Source organism: Erigeron canadensis, chromosome 4, assembly GCF_010389155.1.
Source record: "Erigeron canadensis isolate Cc75 chromosome 4, C_canadensis_v1, whole genome shotgun sequence".
In the NCBI taxonomy this organism is placed as follows: domain Eukaryota; kingdom Viridiplantae; phylum Streptophyta; class Magnoliopsida; order Asterales; family Asteraceae; genus Erigeron; species Erigeron canadensis.
In genome coordinates, this window is record NC_057764.1 from 31,143,490 (window position 1) to 31,159,396 (window position 15,907).

General features: G+C 32.6%; 1 protein-coding gene across 1 annotated transcript; it reads left to right on the plus strand.

Annotated features, from left to right (window-relative positions):
- The first annotated feature begins 1,263 nt into the window (after positions 1-1,263).
- Positions 1,264-9,911, plus strand: LOC122597915 (1-aminocyclopropane-1-carboxylate oxidase homolog 6-like). The gene is made up of 3 exons (XM_043770503.1): positions 1,264-1,864; positions 8,803-9,177; positions 9,537-9,911. Exons 1-3 carry the CDS (start codon positions 1,403-1,405, stop codon positions 9,798-9,800), a joined length of 1,101 nt encoding a protein of 366 aa, XP_043626438.1. The 5' UTR covers positions 1,264-1,402; the 3' UTR covers positions 9,801-9,911.
- The last annotated feature ends 5,996 nt before the right edge of the window (positions 9,912-15,907 follow it).

Here is a 15,907-nt window from a genome sequence, read left to right on the forward strand (position 1 = left end):
TCAATAGAAGTTTCAGAAAGTAACTTTCTAATAACAAGTTATAACTATCAACTTAGCCAAAATTTGAAAAGATCAAACCAAATTATTGTTAAAGATAAAAATTTAAAAAAAACTTAACGATTAAAATGTGAAACTTAATAAATGTCGATAACTGAACCATTTAAACTCTTGTAAGTACATAGTATATAGATACATAGTTTAAATATATTTAAAAACACTTATTGGAAACAGCTATATGCCTATATCCATGTTAATTTCGATCCAACATATATAAATAAAAAATGTTAAAAAAGGTTTACCTTTTGAAAAGCTAGTTCCACCTGATTTTATAGGCATCAGAAAAGATGATACGTGTCTTATAATATGGACCAGATCGAGGCGATAGAGAGTCCAAAATGGCCAAGTGAACCTTTTTAACTTCGGAAGTGTTTTGTCCTGTTACGTGTCTTAGAACGATATGGTTTGAGCTCAAATGCGTGGACCCATGTAAAAATCGAGTGGCGCACCAAGTGGGACTTGAACCTACAATAGTTTGATTCATCATATGGAAAAGTATAAGTAGGAGGATTCCCAAGTTTTTCAGTCAAGTCAGGAGAATCTTGACCATTAGATGAAAATCAAAGGCCAAGATTCAATGATACTTATTTAATTTTAGTCCTTGTTTTTCAATTCAGGGTTAAGATCCTCCCAACTTGACTAGGTGGGGAAATTCGAAGGAATCTCATTCCAAAGTATAATGTCAAAACTAGAAGTTAATGATCTTGATGGATTTTCACCTTCTTGATATGATTTCAAAGATGTTCGAATGAAGTCATTTCGAATTAATTCTTGCTTGGCATTACCAAGTGACGGGTGGTAAAGCTATTTCCGGTTACATATATTAAGGGAAAAACTCATACTTATTTTGTGATCCCCATACCATGCATACATATGAGATTGTGGTTTATGCATACTTATCTTGTGATCAAATTACTCGGTATGATGATATGGACTGAACCAATAATGAGATTGATACATAAGGTGTGTTTGGTGCACCAATAATAATGAGTTTTCTTCCAACCTTTTTTACTATCATAGAAAGATCTTGTTGTGTAAATAATTAGTGTATTTTTAGGTTTGTATATTAGTAATTTGGTCCCAATTATCTTGCTAGATGACTCATTATTAATAATAATATTTCTGTCGTTATATAAAATATAACTTCTAACTTCAACAACTACTTTGTCAAACACATTATACTAAGTTAGCTACAAACTAACTTTCTGAAATTTGATAGATAAAAATTAAACTTTTACATGTAGATTTTAGGAACTAGTACCAACACCACAAGTCACAAAACAACCACAACAATTATCATCAAAACCAAGTTCAAAAAAAGAATTATAATCACAACCAACCAAACATGACAACAAGCCCAACAAAACACGACGAAAACTCATATGATCGACTAACAGAACTAAAACAATTCGATGAATCAAAACTAGGTGTAAAAGGTTTACTAGATTCGGGCATCACCACTATCCCACGTTTCTTTCATCAACCTCCAGAAAATCTACCTTTTCTTAAACCAAAAATCACAAAGTCAAAATCAACTGTTCCTGTCATTGACTTATCCCTAGAGAGGTCAACGGTTGTTGACCAAATCCGGAAGTCAGCTTCCACAGTTGGGTTTTTTCAGATAGTTAATCATGGCGTTCCTGTCAAAGTAATAGAAAGTGTGATTAATGATATGGAGAAATTTTATGAAGAAAGTAATGAATATAAGATGAAGTTTTATCATAGGGATGCTGCAAAAGGTGCTGCTTATTCTACCAACTTTGACTTGTTTCAGTCTCAAGGTGCCAGTTGGAGAGACACTCTTCAGGTTAATTATAGACTTATTGTTTTCACAAAATCAATATATATGGACTTATTGTTTAGACCAGAAGTATTATAGTTTGACATCTTACAAGTCAAAGTAAATACAAATACCCTGCATAATAGGTACAGTCATCTTTTAATGTGCTCAAAAATGGGATTAGTTTCTAACAAGTGCAATTCGTTAAAAAGTTTTAAAAAACGGAGGCATGATGAATACATACACACTTACTACGTACATGTGCCCTTAGAACTTTGAGGGGCCTAAATGATCCTCAGTTTTAGTAGCTTTATACTTGAGACAACAGATGTAACAAGTATATATATCTGGTGATCAGTAAGGGTTTTGTTGAAATATATAGTCTTAACCAAGTTTTTATGTTCAGGGACTTATGTTGTCATGTTTAGAAAGTTATTTTGCAGGTTATGTATTTTGGACTAAAAGAGACAAGAACTGAAGTAGAGGGTGCAGCTGATCATTCAAAGGAAGTGCTTATATAAACAAGTTTTGTGGCTGCATAAAAGTTTTCTTCTGACGAAACACACATATATACATTCATATATACATATATTTCTGAAAATCAATTTCCTTTGATTCAATAATATTTTTTAGGTAAAATCTTCTTTATGTAATAGAACTATTATCATTTAAGATAATAGAAGAACCATACCAGAATAGCTATGATGGTTTGTGGTTGTTTTGATTAAAGATCAAGTATTTCTGTATTTGATTATTGAATTGAGATTCAATATTTGAAGATTATGTTTTTGCTATAATTTTATCATGGTATCAGAGCCAGGTTCCAATTTGTAATCAGTTTTTGGATCAATTTTGTATTCTCAGATCGGATCTTGATTTTAGGGTTTCGATAAAATTTGGGGATATTATATTAGGGATTGATTTTTGGTAACGGCATATGATCAATTGATCACCGTTTGTTGTAGATCTAAGTTTTTGATTTTCAAAAGGGTTTTTTGAAGAGTTTATTCAATTATTGCTGGTAATCGAAGTTCCTCTTCTTGTGTTGCAGATTTTCGATCCTACTACGTTTATTGACTAAGCGAATCATAAACTAGTAGGGTTCCATCATCTGAGCCTTCCTATAGCACTGTTTGCACTCTCTTTTCCTATCTCTCTATTATATCTGTGTTTTTTGTTTAAAAATTGTTTTAAAAAAAAAAAGGTCTTTTCTCTTGTGTGAAGTGGTTATTTGAATTTGTTACTTGTGTGACTGTTAATTGAGATTAACTTGTTTGCTTCCTTCTTGTTACTAATTAATTGAGATTAATTGGTTGAAGTATTGTTTTACTTGCTAAGATGGATGATGATAATGTTGGCTATGGTTCTGGTTATGAGTCTGATGATTCTAGATTGAGTGATAATGTGACTAGGATAAGTAAGCTTGATGTAAGTCATCCTTTACATTTGCATCCTAATGATTCTGCTTCTTTGACTGTTGTGTCCATTAAACTTAAAGGTACTGAGAATTATTCTGTGTGGTCTTGTGCAATGTTGCTTGCTCTAGAAGGAAAAAATAAAACTGGTTTTATTGATGGCACATGTAGAAGATCTAATACTGATGAAGTTCTAGGTAGGCAATGGGATAGAGTTAATGCAATTGTATTAGGATGGATTCTTAATTCTATATCTGAAGAATTATTTCTTGGTCAAATTTTCTCAAAAAGAGCTTCACATGTTTGGAAAGAGTTAAAAGAAACTTATGATAAGGTTGATGGATCTGTGACTTTTAATTTACATCATAGAATTAATTCTTTGTCTCAAAATGGTGCTACACTTGCTGAATATTATCATAAGTTGAATGCTTTGTGGAAACAGTTTGATGCTCTAGTTAAATTGCCAAGGTGTACTTGTCATGCTGCTGAAGATTTTAAAAAACATAATCAACTAATAAAATTAATGCAGTTCTTAATGGGATTAGATGATTCTTATATGCAAGTTAGAAGTAATATTTTGACAAAAGAACCTCTGCCTGATGTTAGGAGTGCTTATGCTATTATTTCTAGTGAAGAGTCACATAGAATTGTTGCTTCTAATAATGTAGGTAGTTCTTCTCAAAGAGGTCAAAATTCTGTGTTTGCTTCTAACATGCCTAATAAGAATAATTTTCAAAAATTTTCTAATACTGGTAGACCTGGGAATGTGATAAGATTTAATGAAAATAATAGAAAACCAGGAAATGCTACTGTTGTTTGTGATCATTGTGGTTTTAATGGTCATACCATTGATAAGTGTTTTAAGATTATTGGCTATCCTACTGATTTTGGTAAAAAAAGGTTTAATCAAAGTTTTAAAGGGAAGAATGTGTCTAATAACTCTGTGGGAAAATCTTCTATTTCTCCTGCTGGAACCTCTTCTGGTTCTGCTTCTTCTTCTACTGCTATGTTTTCTGATGAACAGATTGCTACTCTGGTTTCTCTGATTAAAAGTAACTCAGATTCTACAAAAAGTATTCATGCCAATATGGCAGGTACTGTTTTTAATAATAGTAAAGTTTTCAATCAGAATTTTGAAAGATTTTTTTGCTCCAACAGTTTTATGCACAAAAGGTTGGTTACAAAAGGGAAAATTGTTGATTCAGGGGCTAACCAGCATATGACATATTTTGAGATGTTGTTAACTAATGTAATTGATATTTCTCATCTAAAAATTAAAGTATCACATCCTAATGGTACTGAAACTTATATTACTAAGATTGGGAATATGATTTTAACCAGTTATCTCACTTTATTTGATGTGTTTGTTGTGCCTGAATATTGTGTAACCTTAATTTCTGTGCATAAAGTTGCTAGAGATAGTAAATTGATGATTGCTTTTGATGAGATGCGTTGTTATATCCTTAACCAGGCTTTGAGGGCAGGGAGAATTCTGGGGATTGGTAAACAGATTGATGGTTTATATTACTTTAATGAAAAAGAAGGTAATTGTGTTAATAATTGCAATTCTATTGTTTCTAGTTGTTTGTCTAAATTTACTTGGCATTGTAGATTAGGTCATCCTGTAGATCAAGTTTTAGTTGTGTTAAAAGATAAGATAAAAGTTGACACTTCAAATGATTTTTCTGTTTGTGATGTTTGTCAAAAGGCAAAACAAGTTAGAGAACCTTTTCCATTAAGTGATCATAAAAGTAAAAAGCTGGGTGATCTGATACATTTAGATGTATGGGGTCCATATAAAGTTACTAGTAGAGAAGGTTTTAGGTTTTTTCTAACTATTGTTGATGATTTCACTAGAGCTACTTGGGTTTATTTACTTAAAAACAAATCTGAAGTGTATGATTCTGTGCTTATTTTTTACAATTTACTTAAAAATCAGTTTGCTAAAAAGGTTAAAGTTTTTAGAAGTGACAATGGAAAAGAATTTGTTAATCAAAAGTTTGGTGAGTTTTGTGAAAAACAAGGAATCTTGCATCAAACTACAATACATTATACTCCTCAACAAAATGGAATTGTTGAAAGAAAGCATAGACATTTACTTAATGTTGCTAGATCCCTTCTTTTTCAAGGGGGGATTCCTTTGAATATGTGGACTGATTGTATTCTAACTGCTACTTATTTGATTAACAGATTGCCATCTTCTGTGCTAAATGGAAAGTCTCCTTATGAGTTAGTTTATAATAGTAGTCCTTCTCTTGAACACTTAAGGTCATTTGGATGTCTTGCTTATGCTACTATTTTAAATAATTTAGACAAGTTTAGTAAAAGGTCTGAAAAATGTGTTTTACTTGGTTATTCAAATGTGAAAAAAGGTTATAAATTGTTTGGTTTAGAAAGCAAACAGATTATTTACTCTAGAGATGTTAAATTTTTTGAAGATATTTTTCCTTTTAAAGATAATAAAGATTTAGATACAAACAAACCTGTTTTTGATTCTGATCTTAATCATGAAAATTTTTTCAATAGTGATAAGCTTGACATTTCTTTTGATCTACCCAATGATGAAGAGAGGAGGAATGATAGTCCAAATAGGCATGGCAGCCTCTCTTCACATTCTGGTAGTACTTTAGAATCACAGAATGGAAATAATGACCATTTTCATGATTCTAATGAAGCTGCTAATGTTGAAGAGAACAGTGCAGCCTATGAGGAAAATAATAATGAGTTTGAGGGTAATGAGAATCCTCAAATTAATGAGGATAATCATGAGATAGGTCAAAATAATGAATTTTTACCAAGAAGATCAGAAAGAACTTCAATTTTTCCAAATAAATATCATGATTATATTGTTGGTAGTTCTGTTTCAAATAAGAGTGTGAGATATGGTATTGAAAATTATATTAGTTATTCTGATTTATCTCTTGAGTATAATTGTTTTGCTGCTCAGTTGAGTAAAAATGTGGAACCAAAAACCTTTTATGAGGCTTCTAAACAACAATGTTGGAATGATGCAATGAATTCTGAAATGGAAGCTTTATATAGAAATGATACTTGGACTTTAGTTGATTTACCTCAAAATAGAGAGCCAATAGGTTGTAAATGGGTATATAAAATCAAATACAAATCTAGTGGAGAAATAGAGAGGTATAAGGCTAGATTAGTTGCTAAAGGGTATAATCAAAAGGTTGGTGTTGATTATGAGGAGACTTTTTCACCAGTTGTGAAAATTGTTACTATTAGATGCTTGATTACTCTTGCTGTTCAAAATAATTGGTCTCTTTTCCAGTTAGACATCAATAATGCATTTTTGTATGGTGATCTTGTTGAGGATGTGTATATGTCTCTTCCTCCTGGCTATTTTTCTCCTTCTGATAAAAGGGTTTGTAAACTCAACAAGTCCTTGTATGGTTTAAAACAGGCTCCTAGGCAATGGAATGCAAAATTAACTAGTGCCTTGATAGAAAATAATTTTGTTCAAAGTATTAGTGATTATTCTCTATATACCAAATCTGTTGATGGTATTTTTATTGCTATTTTGGTTTATGTTGATGATATTATTATTACTGGAAATAACTTGGAGGAAATTGAGAAGTTTAAAAGCTTCTTGAAAACTAAGTTTTTGATAAAAGACTTAGGTAAATTGAAGTATTTCTTGGGAATTGAAATTCTTGAGAATTCTAATGGGGTTGTCTTGACTCAAAGAAAGTATTGCTTAGATCTTGTTTCTGAGTTTGGTCTTCTTGCTAGTAAGCCTGTCACTACTCCAATGCAACCAAATGTTGCATTGAGTGATAATCCTACTGATAAAGATCCTTTACTTACCAACATAACTGAATACCAGAAATTAGTTGGTAAATTGATTTATTTGACTACTACAAGGCCTGATATATCATATACTGTGCATTGTTTGAGTCAATTCATGCATTCTCCTCTCAAGTCTCATTTGCAGACTGCTTTAAAACTATTAAGGTACCTTAAAGGTTGCCCCGGTAAAGGTATTTTTATTTCAAAGTCCTCCTCTCTTTCTGTTGAAGCATATGCTGATGCAGATTGGGCTAGATGTGTTGTTAGTAGGAGGTGTGTTTCTGGGTATTGTGTTTTCTTTTGTGGTTCTTTAGTCTCTTGGAAAAGTAAAAAGCAAAACACAATTTCAAAATCCTCAGCAGAAGCTGAGTATAGAGCTTTAGCCTCAGTTACTTCAGAAGTTATTTGGATTCAAAAAATTTTAAGAGATTTAGGATGTAGCATCCCTGGTCCTGTTAAAATATTTTGTGATAGTGATGCTGCAATCAAAATTGCAGCTAATCCAGTGTTCCATGAGAGAACAAAACACCTAGAGATTGATTTGCATTTTGTAAGAGAAAAGATTTTAAAAGGTGTTATATGTACTCAAAAAATTGGTTCTGCAAATCAAATTGCAGACATCTTAACAAAGGCACTGGATACAAAGCAACATAATTTTTTATGTTCCAAACTAAAACTTGTAAACCTTTTCCAAGTTAAGACTAAAGGGGGGTGTTGAAATATATAGTCTTAACCAAGTTTTTATGTTCAGGGACTTATGTTGTCATGTTTAGAAAGTTATTTTGCAGGTTATGTATTTTGGACTAAAAGAGACAAGAACTGAAGTAGAGGGTGCAGCTGATCATTCAAAGGAAGTGCTTATATAAACAAGTTTTGTGGCTGCATAAAAGTTTTCTTCTGACGAAACACACATATATACATTCATATATACATATATTTCTGAAAATCAATTTCCTTTGATTCAATAATATTTTTTAGGTAAAATCTTCTTTATGTAATAGAACTATTATCATTTAAGATAATAGAAGAACCATACCAGAATAGCTATGATGGTTTGTGGTTGTTTTGATTAAAGATCAAGTATTTCTGTATTTGATTATTGAATTGAGATTCAATATTTGAAGATTATGTTTTTGCTATAATTTTATCAGGTTTCATAGTATCAATTTTGGTCAAATACGTATCCTATATGTAGCTGAATGTTAAGTTTAGTTATAAGAGATGATATCTGGCAGGTGGTATGTCGTTTTTATTTTTATTTTGTTCGCTGGGTCTCCACGAATTAGGAATGGTTGTATGTTTACACGGGTACCAGCTAAAAATTTAATTCGTAGAACATGAAGTTTATTAGTATGATACAATAGTTAAAGGTGTGAATTAAAAATGATAATCAAGTTCAGAACATGAAAGGAACAGTGTGATATTGCCAATTTCAGTGTCTGACTGTCTGGTAACTTTTTCACCCTTTTTAGCGGCCTCCCCGGGTGCTTATAGAGGGAAAGATGAACGGAAGCCTCCCGGTGAAAAAAACAGTGTGAAAATACCATAATGCATAGCCTGTGATGTAGAGATTTAAGTCTGACACGTTAAAATATTTAAGGACAAGCTTTTTATCATTAAGTTAGTTTATGGATACAATCCGTGTGATCATACTAGTTTAACGATCCAGAAGTAATGTGCTATTGTGTAGCCAATCTTCCTATATCATGAGTTCATGACACTATCAACTACTTTATCGTTGTGCAGGTGAGGATGGGACCGTTGGACCCAGCATGGGATTTAGTACCGGAGATATGTAGGGCGGCGTTGGCGGATTGGGACAAGGCAGTGGCGGTGCTAGCAGAACAGCTGATGTCACTTTTATGTGAAGGATTGGGAATAAAAAGTGAAAAGTTAAAAGAGCTATTGTGTTTGGAAGGGAGATTATGCATATCCCATTACTACCCTCACTGTCCACAACCAGAGCTCACGATGGGGATAACATCTCACACGGACCCAGGGGTCCTAACAATGCTTGTGCAGAATGACGTTGGTGGGTTACAGGTTAAGTGTGGTGAAGATTGGGTTGACGTTGAGGTGGTTCCGGGTGCCATAGTTATCAACATTGGTGATATGCTTCAGGTACTATAGATTATGCTATCTATTAGAAAGTCGAAAGGGTTAGGTTGGATTGGGTCGGGTTGGGTCTGGTCAGGTCAGGTTGTCTGCCAACCTTTTTGTTCCTTCTACTTGATTTTTGTAAACAAATAATGTATCAAAATAAAATTTTAATTTAATCAGATAATTAAAGAGATTAAGAAGTTGTAAATGTACATTTGAATATGGTTTGGGTCACTTCTAAGTTCTAACCCATTTGATAGCAACCAAATAATAACTAAACAAGTCGATTTTACCACTTCTACATCTCCGTCACAAAGTATATATCATTTGATTGACTTCTGTTATAAATATGACATGAGTTGTATTATCCAATTTCGCAGATAATGTCTAATGATGAGTACAAAAGTGTTGAGCATAGAGTATTAGCAAACAATGTTGAGCGTGCGCGTATTTCTGTTGTAGTTTTTTTCAATCCTAGCATACGAGAGAAAACATATGGACCATTCCCGGAGCTCATATCTGCTAAGAAACCTGCGATTTACCAGGAACTTGTACTTGAAGAATACATGAAAAGGTTTTTCGCAAAGGGGATTGATGGAAGAACATTAACCAATGTCTATAGAATCCACAACACTAATGGATGATGCTGTGTTAATATTTACATACATAAAATCAATCACATCTGTTTTGTTTCATTTCATTTCACATAGAATTCGTGCTCTGATACAAAAATGACAAAAACAAAGTTGCTTTTATTTTTCATCCGTGTCATTTAGGCTCTGCTTTTATTTAGGGATAACTGCAGAAAATAGAAAGCACCTTTCGACCAATTCACGAAAATAGCAGTTACCTTTAAAAGTTTTGTTATTTAGAAATGAACTTTTATTTATTACCGGAAATAACAACATTTGACACGTGGACATGGTGACGTGGACATTTTTGATTACGTGACATTTTTTAATGACGTGACATTATATTTTATTTATTTACTATTTCATTTTTACCAGTCATGTCATTTTCCCCCAAAATGGCTTCGTTTCAGTTTCGGTTCCGGCAAGTTATTTTTTCTCGTCATTATACTCTGAAGCTAATTTCACCTTCTTTTCATTTATTTTTGTTGTGTCTCTTCCATTTTCAAGCATTGAGAAGTTGTGTAAGAAGATCATAAAGGAGACATAGATCTATATCTTCTTCGTCTATCTCAAGTTTTAAAATCTCTAAAACTAGATGTCAAAACTCCTTTGTTTTCGTCGGAGAGAGATCATGCGGATGTTCAGGTGAGACGAGAGTTTCATAGGCCATATTTGGTTCGTTTAAGAAGAGTTTGTCCGCACATGAGATAGATCCAGATGGCGAAGGTCCAGAGGTTTTCTCAAACTTGAACAAACTGTCGACAGTTTCTAAGTTAGTTGAAGAAATCGAAGAAAAAACCATCTCCACATCCAACACCGACGAGGTGTTCTAGTAATCCGACTATAAATTAAAGTTCATTGTTAAAAGTTAACTTTTAAAGGTCATTGCTATTTTCGTATTGTTTGAAAGGTCCATTCTATTTTCTGTGTTATAAAGAATGACACGTCATTAAAAATGCCACATAATCAAAAAATATCCACGTCACCTTGTCCACGTGTCAAATGTTGCTATTTTCAGTAATAAATGAAAGTTCATTTCTAAAAAACAAAACTTTTAAAGGTCACTGTTATTTTCGTGAATTGGTTGAAAGGTGCTTTCTATTTTCTGCAGTTATCCCTTTTATTTACTAACAAAGTTAATCACGCATTCTTCGTTGCATAGTATGTATATATTAGTTGATCAAATCCTGTTGTGCTTAAATATGACATAAGTCTTATCATTCAATTTCTATGATTAAAACTTTGAATTAAGCAGCTTACACAACAAAACAAGTTTATTACAATAAAACTTTATTAAACTATATATGCCGTATATAGTTAAAAAGAAAAAAACAAGTTTGCCGTACTGATATACTCGTTATACACAATGCAAACGATGTTAGTTGGAATTTGCTAATATTAACATGTTTATGATATGCGAATCTCTCGTATATTACAATTAGGGTTTTCTAGGCTATGCCTACTAGGCACAGGTTTTGACCATTAATTGCCATCACTTTTCTATTTATAACTAATGTTCATTATTAATATGATACGGTAATCTTCTTTATTCCAATACTATCCTTTCCCTAATTAATTTGATAATTTATTTAGTGGCATGTTCTCAAATATTAGTGTGATTGAATATGTAAACTCAAAATCTTCGACAACTCTTAATTTATTTATTTTTATCAATAAAATGTAGTCATGACATATATATCATTCGAAGATCTTCTCGTTACTTTTCGTTCTAACCATTATTATATGAACATCAATTTTCTAAGACACATAAAATATTAGATATATTATCTAATAAAAGAAGGATAAAAAACTAACACATTTTCAATTCAAATTGAATTATTAACAAATTACAATTAAAACTTCAAAGAAAAAACAGGATTAAAATTTTTGATGTTCTAACATAGCTTTCTTTTTTTTACCATCACGTATTGAGGCAACATCATTATTGCGGAGCTTTTCTTTTTCTTGACATGTGCTAATATTATGATCAACACCCTTACAAAGTCGATAAGTTCGTACTTGCTTTGCTAATTCTTTTCCACCTTTCATCCTCTTTTCTTTGGGGTGTCGTTTCGTTTTTGAGATAGGAGGACATTTCACAATATCTCCTACATTTGTTGTCATTCAATCATTGCTCATAGATGCAAAGTTCATAAACGATATTTCTCATGATGGAAAAATTTCTTTCTTACTCCGTCACGGAAGCCAATTATAAGTAAGGGGAATACTTAAACAATTATATGAACCATGACACTTAAAATGTGTCGACATAATATCCCAACAAACTCGAAATTCTTGCAACTACACTTAGCAACTTTACCATCCCAAACCACCTCATACTTCTTACTCTATCTCTTTATGATGTTTGACAATAAAATTTGTATGTGTGTCTTCATGAACTATATATTGAATTGCTCGTGCAAACTCTTCTTGAAATTTTTTAAAAGCAAACTAGATAAAAAATACTTAAAAATCTTTAAATAATATTTCATATTACACTTTGTAGTTATCGATACATAAAATCACAATCAGAGGAGATCGATATAACCAAATGGGATGAAATATTATTGTGCAATATTTTACATCACTAAAAAATATCAAAAAAAAATCAAAGGACATAATTGGAATAAAAAAAATACTAGAACTCATTGATTGTAAAATCACTTGTAAACATATAACGTATGACAATTAATGGTCAAAACTTGTGCCAGACACATCCTAGAAAAATCCTTACAATTATTATTATTTTTTTATCTTTTATTTTTCGCATGTAACATATAACAAAAAGAATAAATTGTTTGCATGAAGAGAGGAGTATATATATATATATATATATATACTAGGTCTTTTACCCGCGCGATGCGCGAAATGTTATAAATTATTGTGTGATGTAAAATTAATTCATTTAAAGTTCACATGACTTGATAAGTGAAAATTCTATTTCTTAGCCACACTTAAATTGTTTTTAAAAAAATAATAAATAATTGGTAGATCAATGGGAACAAGTTGATCTCATGTACCGCATTTGTATTTGCGAAACCTTATCTTGAGTTTTTTTTGCATCGATAGTCAGCTTTCATTTTCATAATTGCCTTTGGCCAAAATTAAATCGGGATCTTTTAGACACAGGCTCTAAATGAAATCACGGTGGGCAACTCTAAGTGAGTTGGTTATCTTAACCAAACTTAACAATTCTTAATTTGTACCTAATTTGTTGCCCTTATTAGAAGTAAAATATCAAGAAATAATGATTAGTGTCCTCTTTTCACAATAATCATGACCTAAACTAATAAGGTAGAATATAACCAAAAATATATGAGCTGGTAAACAATATAATGTTTAACAAAAATCGAAAACAAAATTTTGATATATTTAATAAGAACATAGTCCAATTGATATCAATACAAATTAAAGACTTGCTTTGTAATAAAGATCGATCAATAGCTATACAACTCATGAAAGAAAATGACGAAATAACATGTACACTAATTAAAAAGAACATTAATGATCGAGAGATCAAATACAGAGAAACACAAAAACCATATAATCTAATCTTTAACATTAACAGTGTAACATCCCAAACTTTTTATTTAACGGTTGACTTGAGTTGTTAAGTCAACGTAACGTGTCCGTTACGTCCATGTTAAATTTAGAGCTTATATGTAGTTAATGTGTTATGCGTGTGAGACTTGAATGTCTTATTGATTGACGTAGTAATGTGTTCAAGATGTAGTTATATGCCTTTAGAGGTGTTCAAAGTGTTTATTGAGTTGTATATAGTTCACATAGGTGTTTAGGGCTAATAATGTGACGTTTGGAAGCTTAGGGACGAGTTTTGACATAGGGTGAAAGTCAAAAACGGGATTAGGTCAAAGAGCAGGTCTTTAGCTTCTAATATCCTTTTCTCTTTGAGCCCTAACCATTCCCCATTGCCATAATCAATTCCTTGTTCGATTTCATCTTCGTTTGGTTGATTCGAGAGTGTTTTGATCAAGTTTTTGTATCCTCTTTATAATCTCCAGGTATCCCAGGTATAATAACATTGATTTCATGTCCTTTCAATCCCTTGATTCGATTCATAACTAATCTAGGTCTTTAGAGGGTTGATTGGAGTAAAAAACGTGAGTTTTAATCAATTCGGTAACCTAAAATGATTGTTGTTGTGTTGCAAATTAATTGGATGTTAAGGGTTGTTTTCATGACATCATTAGAGTCTTAAAATGATGAATTTTGAGGGTTAAAAGTCGTTCATAAGGTTTGGGGTCGTTTGGGGTGTGTTTGGTTAAGTTTTGGAGGTTAAACAATGAGGTTTGTGCAGAAACGGGGCTAGCTGCGGCGCAACTGGAAACCAGTGACACATAGCTGCGACGCAACTAGGTAGTTGCGACGCAATAGCGACGGAATTTTCAAATGGTCATAACTTTTGAACCGTAACTCCGTTTTTGACAAATAAGATATCCACGGAATCGTGAGAGAGTCTACTTTCTAATGGAAATGTTTTTGAAAGATTATTGTAATGTCAAGTTTCCAGAAAGGTTAATTTAGTGAGTGTATCCCGAGTTTCGTCGAGTTATGTAAGCTTTAAAGTATTAATCGAATGTCCGATGCATCAAGCATTGTCATGAGTAATGTTTATAGGTATTTAGACGTGAGTCATGACCTTAAGTGAGTGGGTATTTATTAGCTCATTATGTCGTTTAATGATTATAGGTAGTCGGAATACTTGCAAAGCTCGGTAACTTACGTTATCATTTCTTGTGCACTCCATTGAGGTAAGATACACTACTTTGACACGCTGAGGGTTCAACAAAAACATAGTTTTCATAAATAACTTCCCCTAATGATATCTTGGTTGCTTATGGGTATTCGGGATTATACGGGAGGTGATATGGGCTATGTAGATGCATATAAAAGCCTGAAATGCTACCCCAATGATACGTATTGCTATGAGATGTTATGTATGCTTAATAGATGATATGATATGAAATGATGTACGATCTAAGATGATAAATGTTATGCAATGTTGTAATGATATACGATATGCAATGATATATGACGATGTACGTGATGTAACAATGTATGCGATGTGATGATATGAAATGAAACGCTATGAAATGTGATGTATGATGATGATATGTGAAATGTGCATGATTACATGGCTTGTTCATCTAGTTCACTAGACTTGTTAAGTTGCCATGACACGTGCACGTTTAAGGGCCCAAACGTAATGATGTATATGTGATGATTGTTTAGGTTGTGTAAACACCTAAACTATATGTGATGTGAAATCGAGCTCGTAAATTTGATGTGAAAGTGTTAAGCTTAACCCGTACTTGCCCTTGCCCGGTGAGTGCGTATATGGTTGCTTGGGTGGCTCCTTGCAACATAATTACGTGGTTTGAGTACCTCCGGGTGGCGTGATTAACCACCAATGTCTTTGAATGGTGGTTCATCTAGTCGGGTGCACTACTGATGCACTACTGAATGGTGGTTCATCTAGTCGGGTGCGACTTATGTCACACTTAACGAGGTGCATATGTTATACGAGACGCGTGACTTTTGTCACGATTATAAAGATGTTCAAATGTGATATGTGATGATGCAAAAGATGACTAGGCACATTTAGGATGACCCATCCTAATATAAATGATGTTGATGATATGATATGTAAGTGTGATGATATGTTTGAGGATTTGTGCCTTAACGACTTAATATGACTTTTATATAATGTTTTAAATGGACAAATGTTTCATAACTTATGTGTTATCTTACTTAGCTAATTCGTTAGCTAACACTTGCTCTTTTAAAATGTGTTGTGCCCTCAGGTCCAACAATAGTGAGCAGGTAGATGTGAGAAGATGTGAGGCATGGGTAGATGATCTTGAAGCTGGTTATAGTTTACCCATAGTGGTTGCTCGCTCTAGACATTTGCTTTATGTTTAGATAGTAATGACTTGTATTGATAATGTGTTCGGTTGTTTAATGTTGGGCAACCGATGGATTTCCATTTAGACTTATTTTGATGATATGGCTAGTAACACCATTTAATGAATAAACCAACAGATTTTACTGGTTTGGACTTTTAAAGTTAATTCCGCTTCTTTTAACGCCGTTAGGCA

What these genes read in the sequence shown, in the direction of transcription:
- LOC122597915 (XM_043770503.1), top strand. Translation starts at nt 1,403, where the DNA reads ATGACAACAAGCCCAACAAAACACGACGAAAACTCATATGATCGACTA. An exon ending in GTTGGAGAGACACTCTTCAG is followed by an intron (nt 1,865 to 8,802) that starts GTTAATTATAGA and finishes ATCGTTGTGCAG; the next exon opens with GTGAGGATGGGACCGTTGGA. An exon ending in ACATTGGTGATATGCTTCAG is followed by an intron (nt 9,178 to 9,536) that starts GTACTATAGATT and finishes CCAATTTCGCAG; the next exon opens with ATAATGTCTAATGATGAGTA.